This window comes from Centroberyx gerrardi, chromosome 4, assembly GCF_048128805.1.
Source record: "Centroberyx gerrardi isolate f3 chromosome 4, fCenGer3.hap1.cur.20231027, whole genome shotgun sequence".
Lineage (NCBI taxonomy): Eukaryota > Metazoa > Chordata > Actinopteri > Beryciformes > Berycidae > Centroberyx > Centroberyx gerrardi.
This window is the reverse complement of record NC_136000.1, coordinates 23,612,746-23,631,758: the sequence shown is the minus strand read 5'-3', so window position 1 is coordinate 23,631,758 and position 19,013 is coordinate 23,612,746. Positions and strand designations below refer to the sequence as shown.

At 43.6% G+C, this 19,013-nt stretch overlaps 3 protein-coding genes across 4 annotated transcripts; 1 reads left to right on the top strand and 2 right to left on the bottom strand.

Annotated features, from left to right (window-relative positions):
* Window positions 1–1,104: 1,104 nt before the first annotated feature.
* On the bottom strand, window positions 1,105–5,723 carry bida (BH3 interacting domain death agonist). Of its 2 annotated transcripts, none has more exons than XM_078283154.1 (4): window positions 5,543–5,723; window positions 4,928–5,216; window positions 3,940–4,073; window positions 1,105–1,892 (listed from the first exon to the last, which is right to left on the bottom strand). In XM_078283154.1, exons 2-4 carry the CDS (start codon window positions 5,193–5,195, stop codon window positions 1,689–1,691), a joined length of 606 nt encoding a protein of 201 aa, XP_078139280.1. In that variant the 5' UTR covers window positions 5,196–5,216; window positions 5,543–5,723; the 3' UTR covers window positions 1,105–1,688. The 2 variants fall into 2 exon arrangements, with proteins under 2 accessions (XP_078139280.1, XP_071752980.1); XM_071896879.2 differs by having other exon boundaries at window positions 1,105–1,889.
* Window positions 5,724–6,411: 688 nt separating this feature from the next.
* On the bottom strand, window positions 6,412–11,381 carry wee2 (WEE2 oocyte meiosis inhibiting kinase). The gene is made up of 11 exons (XM_071896846.2): window positions 11,118–11,381; window positions 10,226–10,446; window positions 9,464–9,521; window positions 8,930–9,099; window positions 8,611–8,732; window positions 8,346–8,492; window positions 8,133–8,237; window positions 7,955–8,040; window positions 7,694–7,864; window positions 7,393–7,541; window positions 6,412–6,945 (listed from the first exon to the last, which is right to left on the bottom strand). The coding sequence occupies exons 1-11, from the start codon at window positions 11,379–11,381 to the stop codon at window positions 6,780–6,782; spliced, it is 1,659 nt and encodes a 552-aa protein (XP_071752947.1). The 3' UTR covers window positions 6,412–6,779.
* Window positions 11,382–12,722: 1,341 nt separating this feature from the next.
* Window positions 12,723–17,973, top strand: dennd11 (DENN domain containing 11). The gene is made up of 9 exons (XM_071896847.2): window positions 12,723–13,227; window positions 14,277–14,376; window positions 14,501–14,659; window positions 15,737–15,890; window positions 16,187–16,325; window positions 16,516–16,647; window positions 16,743–16,893; window positions 17,287–17,355; window positions 17,561–17,973. Exons 1-9 carry the CDS (start codon window positions 12,819–12,821, stop codon window positions 17,754–17,756), a joined length of 1,509 nt encoding a protein of 502 aa, XP_071752948.2. The 5' UTR covers window positions 12,723–12,818; the 3' UTR covers window positions 17,757–17,973.
* The last annotated feature ends 1,040 nt before the right edge of the window (window positions 17,974–19,013 follow it).

Genomic DNA, 19,013 nt, shown 5'->3' with positions numbered 1-19,013 from the left:
TCCCTTTAATGTAGATGGACATTTAGTGCACCGGTGCATCGCCGGACTTGAAATGACTCTTTCTGAAATTAACCTATGCTGTATTTCCCACCTCCAAAGTCTTCTTATGGGTCAAAAGCCTCCCAAGGGGCCAACCTCCTTTCCTCTGCGGTCTCCTTCAGCCGCTTAGTTCGTCCTCAGTACTGGCCCCTATTGCCCTTCCAGCACTGCCTTGCTATTCCACTGTTAGCCCATAATGTGCCTACCTTGTACCACAACTCACCAATAACAAGTGCACCCGCCCCAATTGCTGTTTCTCTACTATCAGGAAGTCGGGTTTCCACACTCCCGTAATAGAAACAAAACAGGTTCTCATCTGTTCTGTGACAATCAATAAAACCTGTTTGTACTGTTTTACACTTACGGGGAATGAAGTATAGCAGATTTCTTTTTGAATGGAAATGTGAATCCAGAAGTAAATATACACACAAGGCCTCGTGTCAAACAGTATGAGTTACTTTTTTACAGGAATATTTAACACTATGGGAGTTCTTGACAGGATGTCCCTACACCAAAGTAATCAGTTTAGCTGGAAAATCTGTCATCCCATCCTCTTACAAACTCAGCCACTAATAGAAAGCTTAATCATTGAATTGAGTCATGTCAATATGAAATAACTTTGCAAAGGTGTCACACATCCCTCACCGCTGCTGCTGCTTTCAGGCTTTGGGGTGGAAATTACTAGTATATATATAGTATATACTGACTGGTATGACTATGCAAATTCATGAATGGCTGTAAGAACATTATGGATTTGGGTAGATACTATCTTCCACACTGTAGAAAGCGAAAGGATGCTTTCATGTTATGTCAGTCAGCGTTATGCATAGTAATACCCAGACTCTGAAACTACATGTGTGCATACAAAGGGAAACTGTGTGGTTAGAAAAGTTTAGAGGAATTTGAATATGAATCGCCCCAGCTTGGCACTTTGTACCTTTTCAGTTTCCTATAATACACAGTTTGAGACCAGAATATTAAATAAAGAAAACAACTGAAGAGAATGTGTCTGTGGTGGTTTGTCAACATGCTTAATGTGTAAATTTCAGTTTCATTTCAGAGGGCACATTACAATGTACTGCCAAACATCACTACAGAATACAATGAATGAATGAGGTATGTTTAATATTGTTTGCAGACATATTACAATTTAACAAGGCAACTCAAAAAGCTGAAATTACTGTTTTTTTCCCAGAACAACTCAAAGAAGCAATTACAAAATATTCTAATTTTTGATGCGTCTGCCAAAAGCGATACAATGGAACAATAAACGAAAATACGAAAATATTTCAAGTATAAAAATAAACTGAAAGAATGCATTTTTAAGCAAAGGTAAATTGAAGCAAAGAAAAACTGACACAACATTTCTGTCATCATTCAAAAGATTCCATGCACATCATTTTCAAGAGTCAAAAATTCAAAGTTCAAGTTACCATTCACAAAGCATAACGGTAAATTCTCTATCTAATACCTTGTGCCCATCTTCTGTCTTGAGCAGCCTCCTTAAGACAGCTGGTGAGTGTTTCTGGCAATTGCAAGTTGATGCAGCTCCTCTCACAGTTGACTGGTCATGAAGAGCAGATGCCGGTTTCAGGTTCTGTAAACCACAGATTCTCAGTTTGTTTCCTCCCAGCCTGTAGCTGAAACAGTCACCTGGCCATGGCGGGGCTGATGTACTGCAGCGCTGCTGTGAAGAGGTCTCTCAGCAGCCGCGGGGCCCGCTCGCACACCCCCTTCACCAGGGTGAGTGTGAGGGCCACGATGATCCGCTCCTGAGGCAGGTGCTCCAGCCCGACATACGGGCCCTGCCTCACAGCCCACTCCACCTCCAGGGCCAGGAGCTGTTTCCACTGCTGGGGAGCAAAAAAACAGAAACAGACAGACAGGTTAAGGGGGATCTGTACCCGAAAAACATGTGGTTCTGAGAAGGAAAAAAAATGTTTACTAGTTTAAAATGGGCAGTATTCTTGTGTTGGTTTCACGGTGTACTGGGCAGATTTGTTTTTCAAACCAGTGTTCAGCCACTCATTTGGTGATTGACAACTTCATACTTAACATTCACCTCTATTCAAACCTGTCTATTCAGTAGGTTCACTAGGTCTATTTTTCCAGTGATTGCACACGTGTGATTAACTAGTTTAAACATCTTGTAGGACTACTAGCACCCGATTGTGTTTGAGATAAAGTCCTGGGGCCGTATCCACAAAGCTTCCTAGTACTAAGAGTTGGTCCTAGTGGTGAAATTCTAAGAAAACTCTGAGAGTGATGACGTTTTCTAAGAATTTCCCCTTAAAAGTAAGACTAAATCCTAGTAAAGATAAAAGCTATTCACAAAGCATCTTAGCCCTTAAGAGAGCTCCTAAGGTGGAAAACTGTTAAGAGTAGAGAGGAGGACTTTTAGGAGCTTAGGAGTTTCTTAAGGAGAGGAGGAAATGCGTCAACCTGTGAGGACCGTACAAGTATTAAAAAGTACCGTTCGTGTTTTATCTTGTGTGATTCCTTGTGTGCATTCTGGATGACAAAAAGAGGCGTGTTGATTTTTCTTGATCAACCAATGACAGCGTCCAAAAGAGAGCATCATACCTAGCAACGGGGTCAACCCTAGCAACGGGGTCAACCACACCTCCTCACTAAGATAAAAGTTCTTGTCCATTCCTTGCTCAGAGTTGTTCTGAGAACTTTCCTAAATCACTCCTAAGCTAGGACTCCTTGCTAAGGAATTTTAGGCTAAGATAAGAGCTCTCTGAGAGGACTCTCAGAAGCTTTGTGGATACGGCCCCTGCCCTGATGTTTTTCTTCCAACGAAGACTGTGGTTGAGCATGAATCATCTATCGCTCAGAGCATAAACCAAGACATCAATAGCAACAGTGAAACCAACTGCACATATGAGAAATGAGAATATGACACTGCAAATCCTCGCTGAGACAACTACTCAGTGTTAGTTTAATTTAGATGAAACTAATGAATGACTGTATGCCCAGTGTTGGGGAGTAGTGAACTACATGTAATTAAACTAGTAGTTTAACTACATTTTGCAGTAGCTTGCTGGTAGTTCAACTACATTCATATTTGCATAGTGATTCAAGTAGTTAAATTACTTTTTTGCCATTTTACTTACTACACCCGCCATAATGTGCCATTACTGTGGCACATTATGGCGGGTGGTGCAAAAATGTGCCATAGTATTGATATTCTTACTTGGTTACTTTCTACTGTAATTATTGTGTACATTACTTTTCACTTATTGTGAGAATCTATGTTTAGAATTTATACTGCGGGAGCGAATGGGGAGTAAGCATTCCATTGTACTTGTTACACATGGCAATAAATGATTATTGCTATTTATTAACAAATGTTCAGAGAAGTTGTTGCATGCTATTTTAGAAGTTACCTGGCTAACTGAGTAATCCTGCTTGCTGCAATACCCCCACCTGGACTCTAGTTTCTGGAAGGCAGGTGTCTGACTGATGGACATTGTATACAAAACCAAAGCTGACATTCCTTGCACTTTCCCATGAATAGTGGAGTATTTTATTTTTTGGTTTATGTATGACCTGTGAGCAAGTGGGCACTTTTTGCAATAAACTCAATTGAGTGGCATTTTTTGCTGGCATGTGACTTTTTTGTATTATATTTTGTTATAATTTCATATCACATGTACATTGTCAATTTGATCTTTTTTTTTTACAAAGTAGTTTGAACTACTTTTTCTAAGTAGCTTTTTCTCCCTAGGGTAGCTTTGCTGTAGTTCAACTACTTCCAGTGTGAAGTAATTGGTAGCTTGCAAAGCTATGCTTTCAAAGTAGCTTCCCCAACACTGCTGTATGCCATATCTACAGTACACAATGACCATCATGGCAGCAACAATACAGAACTTTGTGAGCTCAGGGCAGACTTACTGTCATGGGGGAGTTTGACAGGCTCCTGGACAGGTTCTGGGTAGCTTGAGCCACAACGCTGTGTTCAAGCTGGTCTGCAATCTCCTTCAGCTCCACTGCGACCTGCCTAAGGGCCTCTGCTTCTCCAGGGTTCACTGGAGGGAAACAGACAGGCTGAACATCAGTAGGCTTTAGTCATCCTAAAGTTTTAGGTTTCAAAGTTTAATCCAATTTCTGGATTCAACAGGAAGGAGAATAGAGGAGAGAAATGTACTCACGCATGATGAACATACACTAATGAGCCTGTTGCGTCTGACTCTTCACACAATATTTCAATCAAACATGAACTTAGATATGACTCATATGACAACCAATTCAACCTCTGCAACGCATATCATTTGGGTGTGCAGGTTTCAAAAAAGAAAAACAACGTTAGTGAGAAACGCAGAAACGTTGGATGCAAGTAAGTATGCAGTCTGTCTCTGGGTATTTTTCTTCATCATGTGAGAAAAAACAACTATGGTTTCGGTTCATCGAATCGTTTATCGTCACTTCCTCCTTTCACTTTGAGTCACTGCTGAGTTTGTTTATCCTGGTGGAACATCCTATTCTTGTGCGTGAATCTGCTGGTTTCACAAGGCAAGGGTTTAATCTGAAAGCAAATTTTACAGAGATCTGAAGGTCAACACCAAGACCTCTGGACTGTCTGATACGGTTTACTTTCCCTATGAGACACCACAATGAGAGTGGAGAATGGAGAGTCACTAGTGTGCTTAAAGTGTAGGTTTTATGCTATGCTTATCAGACTGCCATTGTTTACAAGGAAAGTGAAACCTTCATTTGTTTGGATATATTGCAATGGACTGAAACTTTGGTTTAGGGTTATCTACAAATGTGAGTTTTGGCAAGGAAAGTGAAACAACTAATCTATTATATGGCCACTGTTTGTCGTGCTTGTGCGATTGATAATACAGCCTAAATTGTTACAGTTAATAGCACAGAAACTCACCAGGCCAGTCCAGTTCCACTTGAGGCTGAATATCTCCAAGAGAGCCTATGATGCTGCTGGGACAGTGGCCATCAGATTCAAGCTGCCCATCTTCATGGCTGTCTCTCCAGGGGCCGTTGGAGTTGATGTCCCGGGTGAAGTTCAGTTCTTCGCCCAGGGAGCGAAGCTCCTTCTGGAACTCTGAAATTCCACAGTCCGTTTGACAGAGGAAGCTCAGGATGACCAGATCAGCGTTTGGCCCACCAATCATTTTTCCGAAGTAATCCATCGATGATCACTGGCGCATTTGCTGAAGTTTAATTTAAGCAAGAACAACGACAATAGTAACGTTAGCTTTGCACCACAAATCACTAATAACAATACTCATTCACTCAAAAAATATATAACGTTATATATTTTTTTTAAAAAAAGGGTCTTTGGTGAATCAACACTTGCCCAACATGTGAACCAAAACAAATAAGCTAACGGCGTATTTGTTAACTGTTATTAATAACAGTTAGCTAGCTATTGCTAACAATAAGTTAGCTCTCCAGCATAGTTAGCACACAAACAGTTAGCGCTAAGATGAATACAATTTAGCTAACAGCTAAGTAAAAGTTCGTCCTTTTCACTCACTTTTGACTCGGTGGCTCTTTACGTTAGATTACAGCTTCAAGCAAATGACAAACTGTCTAACTGTCTTACTGCCTCTTCAATTGGGACGCCATAGACAGTAAATGAGGAAGTCCAATCTGGATACAACATAACAAGAGCTTTGGTCGAGTGGGTGTCTACAGTCTGGAGTGGAGCTGGGTCTTTCCCCTAAGCAAATGATGCTGCCTTCAAGAGCTGTCGGAATTCGGAAATGTACTTTCTATAGAATTTCTTCCAACTTCCATGTTAAATACGCCTGAAAAGTGGGGCTTTTTTGTGATACCCGAGTCGCTGAGATGTGGTGTTTTGGGGGCGGAAAGCATACCTGCGTCATAGCAACTAACCTAGTTTCAACAAATGTACTTTGTTGCCAAATGGATGACAAAAAGCTGATGCATGCGACTGACAGTTTTACATCACATGGGAAACAAGAACGGCCTAAAACAAGGGTTAGTGGAGAAGTACTGATATAGCCTATGGCCTAAATGGCAACATGACAAAAGGGACAATGGGATATACAAACAAGGTTAACAAAAAGTAAACTTGTGTATCAAGTTACCTAAAATAACAAATCTGCTATTCATTATGACTAATACTTTTACACAGCATGTCCAGACCGTATTTTCTGAAATCAGTCATACAGTTGTTCTGCAGCTACAGATAACCTGAAGAACTGTTCCCTGGAAAGTCCCTCACTGTGGTTTTCTCCAACTGTACTTTCTTTTTTTTGGATGTGCTGGTTTGGATTAGTGTGCCTTTGAGACAAGTGTAAACCAGACTGGCATAGCTAAAATGAAGTTAGGAACAGGAAATCCATCTGATAAAATGCTTAAAATGTTTATTTACACAGTCTTAAAAAAAAAAAAATCAAACAAGTTGTTGATTGTTCATATGATGTTACATACAGTTGTCTGCAGCAGTTACCAGTTCAATAATCACCTGACAAAAGTGTTTGAATCAGATCAGTCTTTAAAATCTTTAAAAAAACCAAAGAGCAGGTCTGGCCAGGGCTCTCCAGTCTTTCAGTTGCATCAATCCACTCAAAAGGGGAATCTGGTTATAGTGCCTCTTCATATGGCCACCATACAGAAGTTTGGGTTGCTGTTACTTGCCCCTCTAAATTAAATTGTGTGCCTATCAGGAGGGCTGGAAAATGTCTGCCAAAACTTAGTCACAGAGGGGAGCAAAGGGTGAGGCATACAGGTCTGACAGAGACACATCAGACTCCATATCCTGGGCAGCCAAAGCTCATGGATCGGGCTATGCTCCTACCCACAAGCCTCCTTCCCATTCTGGGGAGAGAGCCTGCGTTAGTAGGCGGCTGCAGCCCAGGGGGAAGGCTCTGCTGGGGGGACACAGCTGCCAGACGAGCCTCCTTCAGCTCCCTGTGGAAAAGGAAATGGATGGAATAAGAGTTCAATTTGTTTCATCAGCATTTACATATGAGAATTAATATGCCAGGTTGCAGAAAAGCAGGTTGCATAATAGCCATCATGTCATTTGTTTTAAATTAAATGTACAACTGCACCACCTGTTGGTCACATCTATGCCATTCAATCTAGGGGTAGAGCTCCAGATTGTGTTTTAGCATCTCTCATATTTGCCCTTTTGGTTTTTGTACAATGGATGCAATATCAATGAATGGCTTCATACTGCCACAGGAATGAAGCCATCTCACAAACCATGGGCCATATTGATGCCATGTGAGCTCATTCAATTGACTTAAAAAAAACAAATACAAAAACATCTTTCTCTCATAATTACAACATTCCACCACCTATATAAAGGCCAGTTTCTTAGTCTAATCATATGTCAGAAAATTTGATAGTCACTTCTCAAGCATGGCTGTCCTGAACTTCTCCACGTTGAGCTCTCTGCGTAGCTGAGCAGCCAGCCTGCCGGTCCTCTCCTCCCGCAGGGCCGTGTGTTTGCACAGCTCCCTGGCAGAGGGCCGTTTGGTCAGCTCCGGATCCAGCAACAACTGACACAAAGACAGAGAGCATTTTCAACAAGCTACGCCGGTGACAAGAATGCATTTCAACTGGTTATTCATACTGCTGGCGGCATAAAATCAAATCTGATGAAACATTCATTCATATGACAGCAGAGACACCGGTCCAGAAATAGGAGTACCTGAAGGAGGCCTCTGAAGGGAGGTGAGAGCTCCTGCGGCAGGTTGGGCAGCTGACCCTCTCTAAGGCTGTGCCACTCGTCTCCGTTCTGCGGCAGAGGAGGAGCGCCGGCCGCCAGCAGCACAGTGAGGCCCAGAGCAAAGATGTCCGCCTTGGGGAGATGGCTGTAATCCTGGGAAACAGAGAGATGGTGTTTGTTTTTGTTTACTTCAACCCTGCCGGTGATATAACACTTCACAAGGACTTTCAAGTAGCACTCTACCTCATGCAGGACTTCACTGGCCAGGAAGCGGCTGTCCCCTTCCTCCACTTGAGGACTGTTGATAGACGTCACATGACCCAGATCCCCTGCGGAAAAAAAAACACCAAGCATCAGCAGCATGCCAGTGACACAGAAGAACCAAGTAACGAAACTTTACGTAACGTGAAACGCGCTTTACCGATTTTGTAAACGACTCCCGCTGAAGAGCCGCCACCTTCCTCCTCCTCACTCTCCCCCTCAGCCGCTGCACTTGTGCTGGGCCGCTGGCAGATGAATATATTGCCTAGGCAGAGTTGAAACAAAGCAAATACCGGCGTGATTGGTATGTGGAGAGTTTGTGTTTAGACTGGAAGATACAAAAAAAAAAAAAAAAAAAGATGAAGCGACTTACTGGGTTTGATGTCCAGATGTACGAGGCCTGAGCTGTGGATGAATTTTAGACCCATAGAGACTTGCAGGAGCAGGTCTTTCAACTCAGCCTCTGAAAACAGCTCACCCTCCACCTCCTTCTTCACAATGGCATCATACAGACTCCCACCTGGGTCACACACACACACACACACACACACACACAGGTTGACAATATCCAAACTACACCATTCAATCTAGATCACCAAAAGCTAATTTAAATCTTCCCTCACAGCTCTGCAGCTTACCGTCACAGTACTCATTCTGAATAATCATGTGATCGTCCTCTGCCCATGCTGAATAATAGCGCACAACGTGTGGATGATGCCCGAGAACAGCATGCGCATACACTTCCTTCAGGGCCAGCTGCCTGAGAAGGCAAAGCATATTCACTGTTAAATCTGGCCCATCCTCATCAGGCCCTGCATCATTCTCCAGTAAGTGCCCGTTTTGAGTGTCACATCATGAATACTCATCATTACTAAATCAAAAACTGGGATCGATCTGTTCCAAGTTAGAGGGGCACCGTCTATAACTTGGCAGGGAGAGCCATGCGTGTCGACTCACTCGTTGGCAGAGCCTGCAAGGGGCCGGCGAGAGCGTTTAATGGCGTACAAGCAGCCATCCAGCCTCTTCACACACTTGAAGACCGCCCCGAACTCCCCCGCGCCGATGCGCTCCAGCTCCAGGAACTCGCTCTCGTAGCGCGACAGCATGAAGGCCTGGACAGCCCGCCTCTGCCAGATAAACAGACGGAGGGCCTTGTGGTGAAATCAAAGAATTTCTAAAGAAGGAGCAGACGTCACACAATTCAGTCCTTTTGAGTTTTAATGCAGAAGCAGTGGATTTCTGTGTGACGCGGCACCAAATATGGTAAGCGCTTCCGCAGGCGTCAAGTGCTTTGTGAGGCATGCGACAGCTCTTTTCTCTGGAGATTCCTTGGAGAAAACCCGGAAGCGGGACTGAACGGCAACACTGTAATTTTGGACAAGGTAGGAAGTGTGGAGGCAGCCAAACATGACAAAGCCTGATGATGAAATCAGATCTAAGCATCTGAGAGGGGAGTTACTCACCAGAAAGCACGGATAAAAATAGCTGTACCTTTGGTGGGAGAAATGCTTCATCATCCTCCTCCGATGACGTCAGGCTGTGTTTCAATCTGAGAGGAGAAACGGACCGTGAATCTCACAGGCAGCACAACCTGTTTGTACTCTGAATAGAACTGGATCACTGAGGAATTCACAGGTCACAACTATGTGTAAAAAAAACCCTAAAAACAGAAAACTGTCCAGCACTGTAATAAAAACAATTTCAACCCCAGTCCTACACTTCCAGCCAAAAGTTTGGACACACCTGACTGAATCTACTATGTTTTTCATGATCTTAAAGCCATTTTGATCTAAAGGCTTATGCTTAAATGCTTGAAATTTGTTTCTTAGACAAATATAAATAGTGAAGTTGATGCCTATGTGTGAATTTCTTTCCAAAGCTTTTGCCTTTCCATCAAGGCAAAGGGCGGCTACTTTAAAGAATCTAAAATAGTTTTGATTTGTTTAACACTTTTTTGGTCACCGCATAATTCCATTTGTGTTATTTCATAGTTTTGATGTCTTTACTATTATTCTAAAATGTGGAAAATAGTGAAAATAAAGAAAAATGTGTGTCCAAACTTTTGAGTGGTAGTGTATATCACGATACAAGCGGACTAATTGTACTGTAATTTCCCTATGTCATATGAAATGTTATAAAATATACAATATACATTATTCAGCAACCACTGTTGCTGAATAATGTTGAGGAAACACTGGGGTTTACAATTCCTACCTGAGAACTACTCTACTACACAAAGAGGTTTAATCTTACCTGTGCCCATAATCATCATCATCATCACTCCTACAGTTCTTCCTCTCGTGGCGCTCACTGCTCCTGCGCACGGTGTCGAGGGTGAAGGGGTTCACATTGACAGAGGGCGCCTGGCTGCGACACTGGGTGAGGTTAGCGGCGGCCGAGGCGAAGCGGAGCGTCCTCTGACTGCGACTGACCTTAGTGCTGGAGCAAGGCTGGGTCGACTTAGACAGCAGACTCTGCAGAGGAGAAAGAGACATGCAATTCATGCCATTAAAGTAGAAATGGTTTGACCTATCAGATTAATTTTAGAATCAGGTGAATCATTCAAGACCATAGAGGCTCAGTAATGACCAGGGTTGGGGTCAATTCATGAATGAACTCATCAATTCCAATTCAACTGAGGAATTGGAATTTGAAAAAGCCTACAGGAAACAGAATTGAATTGGAATTCAGGAAGTTGAAGTCAATGAAATTCCATGTTTTTTTTTCTTACCACATATCTGAGATTACACATAGTGTTATATATCATCAATACTGAATATCATAAAATGTTAAAGGTATCTTTCAGGTGGTATTTGATGCGTAACGTGTAACCAGAATACATACATTATGATTGAATGTATTTGATTTGTTTAACTGTCTGTTATTTGATTCATAAGGTCTGATTTATAATATTTAGCAAGTCAAGACAAACTCTCTTAGAAGTGGAATTTCATGTACTTTAATGGAATTCAATTCTGCTTCCTGTCATTCCAATTCAATTCCAATTCTGTCTCCTTAGAGCCGGGTGACATCCCAATAGGAATTCACCATGCATTCTCATTTTAATTCATGAATGGCCCCGACCCTGGTAATGACCTTAATCAAATTGCTGAACGGTGGATGTAGGGTTTGAGCCATACTCCACCTTGGGCGTGCTGGGGGAGTCGCAGAGCCTCAGTTTCCTCCAGGCGGCATAGGGGATGGGGTTGGTGGGGTGCAAGGAGGGGGATAAGGTGATGCTTCTGCTGCGGTGGCGTTGCACCCGGGGCGTCCTACAGGCGGAGCCGGGGCTTCGGACGGCGGAGATCCCAGAGGCGCAGTCGTCTGAGCTGTTGTCGCTGCTGCTGCCCTCTTCTCCGCAGCTAGAGAAGTCCAGCTGCTGAGTGATCTCATCAAACAGCATCGCCATGCCTGGGGCCTGACTGGGCTCAGGGATAAAAACTGTTAGTGCAATATGACCAGGTACAAAAACAAACATTTAATCCCACACCTGACTGTCCCCAATAAAGAAGAGCTATACTGCCCTACATAGGCACACAGCGGTAACTACTTTTTATGCATTTTAAAAAGGTCAAAGGTCATGACCAGAGTTTAGATTTCATGTCAACAAAAATTCTGTACCTAATTGCTCAAAAACAATACACAGTCCACTTCTGTACTAACAGTCACCAGTCATCAAGTCATTCTGAAGTCTTTTTTCTCAGTTTCATTACTGTAGTTACTGCTCTTTGGTTTATAGGCAGTATTTTGATCCTACACTATTTTTATTTTTTATTTTAGAACGATATTATTCATATACACCAATTCCCTTTAGGGATATTATGATGATACCATAGGAGATAAAAAGAGATGTACTATGAGCTAAGTTACCTCTCTCGCTTTCTCTCTACATGTACAAGGTCATTATGAACTCACTATAGAGTACCTAAAACACACTATATTATATTATATATATTATATTATATATATCGTTAGGGACCCCCTGCTAAACATATCATGTGATGGCATGTGAAATGCAGCACTCCAGTCGTGTGATGTTGTGTTCATAGATATAATTTCTAAAGGCGCTCCATAGCAAAGCCATACATAACATAACATTCAATTTAGTCTTATTTTAACGTAAGAGTAGTCTCATTTTAGTGTAAGTTCAAATCATGTACTCACGACCAAATCACCTCTTGCACCACCACGCTTGAATCTCGCGCCGCGTATGTAAATGACTTCCTGCTTAAACTAATTATGCATCCGGTTTGACGCAGCCAGCTCTCTGATTGGTTGAATGACATAAGCGACACACCTGACCTTAAATGTGCAGCTGATAACAAAAACAACTTCTCTTCTAGTCATTCTGAGATTGTTTGTGAAAGTGTATGTGAAAATTTGAAAAGGATACTATAAGAATATCACAGCAAAAATACAACTTCATAGGACTATTAAGATAATTAAAAATACCATAAATGACTATAAGGTCACTATAAACTCATTATTGTTTACAAGATACGCACTCTACATCCTTATATGAATACTATGGGAATATTATAATGATTATTTGTAGTTGGGGGAAAAGAAATATGCTACAAAAAAGTAGGGCACTATGAAATATTAATATACCCACGTGGGCGGAAGTCGGCGACGTCATCAAAACAGTGAGGCAGGAGGAGGAAGAGCAGCCCGTCAGTGGATGTGACACGCTTACAAATAGATAGAAAACAACCCGGAGCGCAGCAGGAAAGCATGCTATATCCCGAGGAGTGTGTTTAGGGAGCTCGATTCGGCTGGATATTCCGACTTGTGTGTTATTTTCCTCCCTTTCCGCGTCCTCGGAAGCAGCAGCAGCAGCGGCACCATGGTGGAGCAGTCGGACCGAGCCCCGCTGCTGGACTGGGAGGAGATCCCGCCGGCCGACCCGACCCAGGCGGCCCCTCCGCCGCCGCCGCCCGGGAAGGAAGACGCACCGGCGGGGAAAAGTTCACCGCCAGACGTTCGCGCACCGACTGGCACTGCGCCCGGTACTGGGAGGAGCAGCAGCAGCACCGCCACCAGCACCAGCAGCAGTCCAAGTGTAACAGCTGTTGTTGTTGTCAGCGGGGACGCCAGCCCGGCCCGCCCGCGAACGGAGCACCCTGGGCCCGGGTGGGATCTCCCGGATCCTCGCGGCGTTGATCGGACCTTCCCCGGCCTCTCGGTGAGAGACCAGTGGGAGGAAAAGGACCAGATCGTGGCTGTGTTTGTGGTTACCTTTGATACGAGATCAGGTAAGCAAGCAGACAGCAGCAAGTGCATCTAATCTTTCATCTTTATTGTTTAATATTTCTCAGTTTTAGGTCATTTTTATGAGACGTCTGACCTGCCGAATTTCTTGAAGTGTTGTTATGGTGTGATATCTGTCTAGTAATGTTTATCATGATTCACTGTCTGTCTGTCTTGTGAGGTTAGCTGTGCTGCAAAGTCTTTTTTGGGGGGAACCCAGGCAGATCTAGCGGTGCCTGAGGCGTCAGCTGATGGGGATCCTAATAAAATATGAAGTATAGGCTGTGACTGTTATAGTGAGGAGAGGGGGGAGAAAGCTGCATGGGAACCGAGTCACGGGATGAAGGATGCATGTTGTTATCAGCCCAGTCCAGGGGTCCTCACACATTTTGAAGGCCTCAGCAAAAAGGCGACACACCCCAGTTGATACCATATGGTGCGAGGGACCCCCATCTGAGAAGATTATGTTGTTGGATGTGATTTGGTGCAAAGCTGTTGATACTGTGGATGGGGAGGTAGCGACAGTGGGGAGAGTGGCACCTCTAATCAGAACAGTCCTCCTATAATATTCTCTCATTGATCTATCTTAAAATCAATGAAATAATGGTGAAATTATACCACCCCTACTTTCACTGGGCCCCTTCAGTAGTCCTTTGCCTAGTCCAGCCTTTCAGTCTCGTTATCTATCAAAATTCAAACAGAAGCTCATGCCAGAACGATTGCTGGCGAGTGACTGAGGCCCCAAGCTGCTAGAAAGGAGCAGCCATCCTGTTGGATTGAGAATAGAATAGAAATTGAACTTTGTTGTTCAGACAAGATATAATCAATACATAATTAAACGGGACAACATAGCAGAGCTTCCAGTTCATATGGGATATGTCAGTGTTAGGATATTAACATTTGATGAGTCGGTGCTTTCTTATTTTCCCTGACTTCCTGATTCTGTATGACTGATATAAAACGTTAGGGGAAGTGGCCAGGATGAGAGAAAGTACTGACACATATGGGGAATAAAGTAATCACATGGTTTATTTTGTGTGTGTGTGAATGGCAGGCAATATGGTCGAGTGGTGCTTGCCTCACGACATGAATCTAGATGGAGTTGAATTCAAGTCGATGGCCAGCGGCTCCCACAGGATCGCCAATGACTTCATGTAAGTATTCCCCGCTCAGTGGAACAGTACGGACCTTTTGATTAGAGGACTACTGATCCGTCTGTTGTATCCGGATCTTTGTATCCATGTCACAACGTGTTTACCCCTGATCTTACTTTCGTAGATATTTCCGTAAAGGCTGTTACTTCGGGCTGGCCTGCTTTGCTAACATGCCTGTGGAGAGCGAGCTGGAGCGGGGAGCCAGGATGAAGTCTGTGGGCATCCTGTCCCCTTCCTATACTCTCCTGTACCGCTACATGCATTTCCTGGAGAACCAAGTCAGGTAAGACATGCTGTGTGTGTGTGTGTGTGTGTGTATGTTGTTTCTCTCTCTTTCTGTCTTTGTTTGTGTGGCCCCCCCGTTCTCTTTTTGTCAACTTATTTCCATTCTCTTTATTTCTCACCGTCCACGTTCGCAGATTTCTCTTTTATTTGCCTCCTCCTGTCCTTCTGTCTTGTGTTTTTAAATGTTCTCATCTATTAAACATGAACCCCGAGTCCCAGCTACTGCCATCGTCACAAGAGCCCATTTATATGCAGTTTTTCTTTTTTCGTATGAAGTCTAAGCGCTGAAATGGAAGAAACCTTGACAGCCTCTCTTCTCTTCAGTCGCTCTGCGCCTTCTGCTTCACTCCTCTTACGAAAGCTTATCTCCTCATTGACTATGCATAAATATATGACACAGCTACTGTTTCATGTTAGAAGTACGGAGGGCTCAGGTTACTGCCGAACACTATTGGATCTCGCTTAATCTGTGTGGAGTGTGGTAATCTAGGCTGCAGTTTCTGCAGGGTCACCGCGGCCTTAGTGTGGCAGAAATCTGTATTCAAGGCAAATGGATTCAGTCTGGGACTTATCTTGGATGATAGACTGGACTTATGTGTCTTTCTCATCACATTTACACTTGCCATACCACACCTACTGACTTCAGTGTAAAGAATAGAAAATACTGTATGTGTAAGTGTGCCTCATCAAAGTATCGGGCAGTTGGTGGCATTGATAACACAAGGTGCCAACCACCACTAATGTGTCTTTGAGCAAAGCACATATCCTTTCCTCGGTTCCAGTAGCAGTCTTGTAATGTGCCTTTTTTCCTGACCTTGGAATTATGAAGTCCTATCTGCAGTTCTGAGATATTGAGGATCAAGAAAAAAGTCAGATAGAACCTTATAATACCAAGCTCATGATTTGTTCAAGTACACTAAGCATAATTCCTTTTGCCTGCTCTGCTTAATTATACAAACCTGAAGAGTCTCAGACCACTCATACTTGAATCCTTCTTCTTCTTCTTCTTCTTCTTCTTCTTCTTCTTCTTCTTCTTCTTCTTCTTCTTCTTCTTCTTCTCCTCCTCCTCTTGTAGACACCAGCTGCAGTGCCCTGGTCAGTACTCTCCTCTGGAGGCCTTCTATGAGGATAAGAAGGCTGTGCTTCCCCCAGCAGGAAACGGCCTGGTCACCTCCTGCCCGACCTGGAGCGTCACCACTATCAACCGCTGCATGCACCCGGAGATGAAGGTCAGGAAGCACCAGAACACACACAATCCAAACGCATGCTCTGTGATTATTCATGTTATTTTTGGTGTAGCTAGCCATTGTCCACTGCTGTCTGCTGCTAAAGCTCTGAAGCGTGACTTCATTGTGCGCTCAAGGTGGAATTTGTTTGCCCAAAGAATTTGTTTGCTCAAGCATGGATCTAAATGGAGAGTTACAAATGCTCACTTTGTTAGGATTTCAACATTATATTGCTTGTGATTCCGCCCGACAACAGCAACAATATTTTGATATCATATTTCATTATTTCCCTCCTGCAGATCACCCACCCAGCTGGCTGCATGTCCCAGTTCATCCGGTTTTTCGGGGAGCAGATAATGGTGCTGTGGAAGTTTGCACTTCTTAGGAAACGTATCCTCATCTTCTCCCCCCCACCTGTGGGCGTGGTCTGCTACAGAGGTGAGAAGCTTAAACACACACACATACGTACACACGGCCTTTTAAGTGCTGTTATTTGAATGTTTACTATGTCTCTAGTTTAGCTTCTGCCATGTTATCTTATCCGCAACCTAAATATGTTCCTGATCCTTTTTTGTCTCTTTCCATGGGGATGTTTCATTTAATACTGTATGTTCTGCTGCTCCCTCAGTGTACTGCTGTTGCTGCCTGGCCAATGTCTCTTTACCTGGAATCGGTGTTTCTGTGCCTGAATTCCGTCCTTTCTTCTACATCAACATAGCCGACATCACTGCCCTGGAAACCGAGTTGTCGTACGTGGCCTGTGAGTGACGTTTGATAGCTAATGGTGCGATTAACCGGCTTGTAATCTCTGGAAAATGATTTCTTATGCATGAGCATGTTTGCATGTGTTTTAAGGCACCACAGAGAAGATCTTTGAGGAGAAGAAGGATCTGTACGACGTCTACATTGATAACCAGAATGTGAAAACGCACAGAGACAGTTTGCAGCCGCTGCTCCGGCTGAATGGAGCCGACAAGGAGAAATACAGGAAGCTGAGCGAGCAGAGGTACATGACACACTGTGAAATACTGCCAAAGTAGCATCATCTTTATTGGAAAATAACTCGCATTATTATGAAGATACTCAAGACAACACATTGTATTTTATTTTAGCGATTGGTTGGTTTATAGAGGGCTGCTATGGTCATTGAAAACCTTTTAGAAGTCATGGAAGTTGATAATTGTGTTTTCCTGGCCTGGAAAAGTTATGGAATAATATATGCAATACAGTTTTGAAATTTGTTTGAAGATATTAACTAAGATATTCAACAAAAATGAGCATGGATGCTGATCAGTATTGGATATTGGAGAAACATTGAATGTGATCAGCAAAAATATACAGGAACCTCTTTTACAGTTTTTGATGATGATGATTGATGTTGACTTTTTGGTTTCTCCAGGCAAATGCTACTTTACTCTCAGGAGGTGGATGGAGACTGCACATCAAACGAAGAGGATCTCTTCATTCTGTGAGTCCCTTACAAAAGTCTTTCCTTGATGCGTCTATTCATTTCCAAAAATGTCTGTGGAGTCATAATCAAAGGCAGTATGTTTGAAGAGTGTACTATTGTCTCCTTTATTGCAGTTTGGTTTCATCATTCAGTGTGATGCAGATCACAGCGTGAAGATGTTATTGTAATGTCTGTACTGATGCAGTCGTCTCTGCTGCCCCAGGTTCTTCATGGAGCTGAATAACCGCATCTTCCAGACGCTGTCGGAGGTAGCGGGGAGCGCCGACCCCACCCTGACCGCTGAGCACGTGAGGGCCATGGGGCTGGATCCCCAGGGTGACCGCTCCTTCCTGGTGGACCTGCTGGAGGTGTACGGCATCGACGCCATGCTGGTCATAGACAACCCCTGCTGCCCCTGAACCCCCCCCCCCAGTCTGGACCCCTGGGCTGGGGCACCCGGGGGCGCCGCTGGATTATCTGCGCCTTTCCGGGCCCACGGACCAACACACTGAAGACACTGCCTCCACCCTGGGACTCTCATCCCTTGCCTGCTGTCCCACCACCCCCGGGTGTCTTATCTCCTTCTATGTGTGTCTCATCCGGCCTCTGGAAACTGTTTCTAACCAGTGTGGATAATGAGGACCTTAATTGGTGCACTGGCCCAAAGCGGCTAAGGAACAACTTGCCTGTTGGCTTGGCTGTTATCGCCTTTCACATCTTTCACCCACCACCATGTGTTGTCTGTTCGCTTCGTCACGTGTGAATCCTGGCTGGAGCATCGTATGAAAATATAGAAGTTCTCGATCAGGTCCGATCCAAAATCACAGCAGGACGATGGGTCGATCTGTACGTGCCTCGTCCTCCGCTGCACTCATCACTATGGGGAAGTCACTGGCTTTGACACAGTCTCTAGTGTTCACTTACTGTTTGTCTGAAGAATAGATTCCTGTTATTTGGGAAGCGTCACACTCCTGGAAATGAATCTTTTGCATTTCGAAATACCTTTTCATTCTACCGCTCATGTATGGCAACGCATTCAAAATGACTGGATTCAACACTTCTGCTGTAATACCACACTTGGATGTTTTTTAAGCTTCAGATGATGTTTCCTGTTATTTCGTCCCTGGTAACGCTCCTCATGTACTTTTTGGAATTTGCAAAACGAATGCACTCTATTTGCCTTTCAAAGAGGAAGCAATATGAGTATGCGTGTTTGTCGAAATATCAGCCTTTTTCGTGTGCATTTGACCTCGTGTGGCTGCGTGAATTTATCAAACAACAATATTTGAAAGTGAGAGAGGTGAGATAAAATGGAAATGTGTTTGCCAGTGAGTGTGATATCCTCTTTCAACGGGGATGGCTACTTATTATGAAGCTTGACTGAAAGAGAAGGGACAAGTTGTTCAACATTTCACTCGAAGTTGCACCTTCAACGCACGAGTTAGAGTGCTGTCTGATAATGTGGCTTCTGTGTTTGATCCTAGTCACACTGCACATCATGTGACAGTTCTCTAAATGATTTTTCTTTTCTTTTTGCAGTGTAGTGTCACATGTTTTTACCATGATTTGCTGTGAGCGGTGCTGATTCGGGAATCGTCAATGAATGTGATTCTGTAACACGAACTTATCATGAATGCTGCACCATTGTCCGCCACTGGACTATTTCCTGATGAACA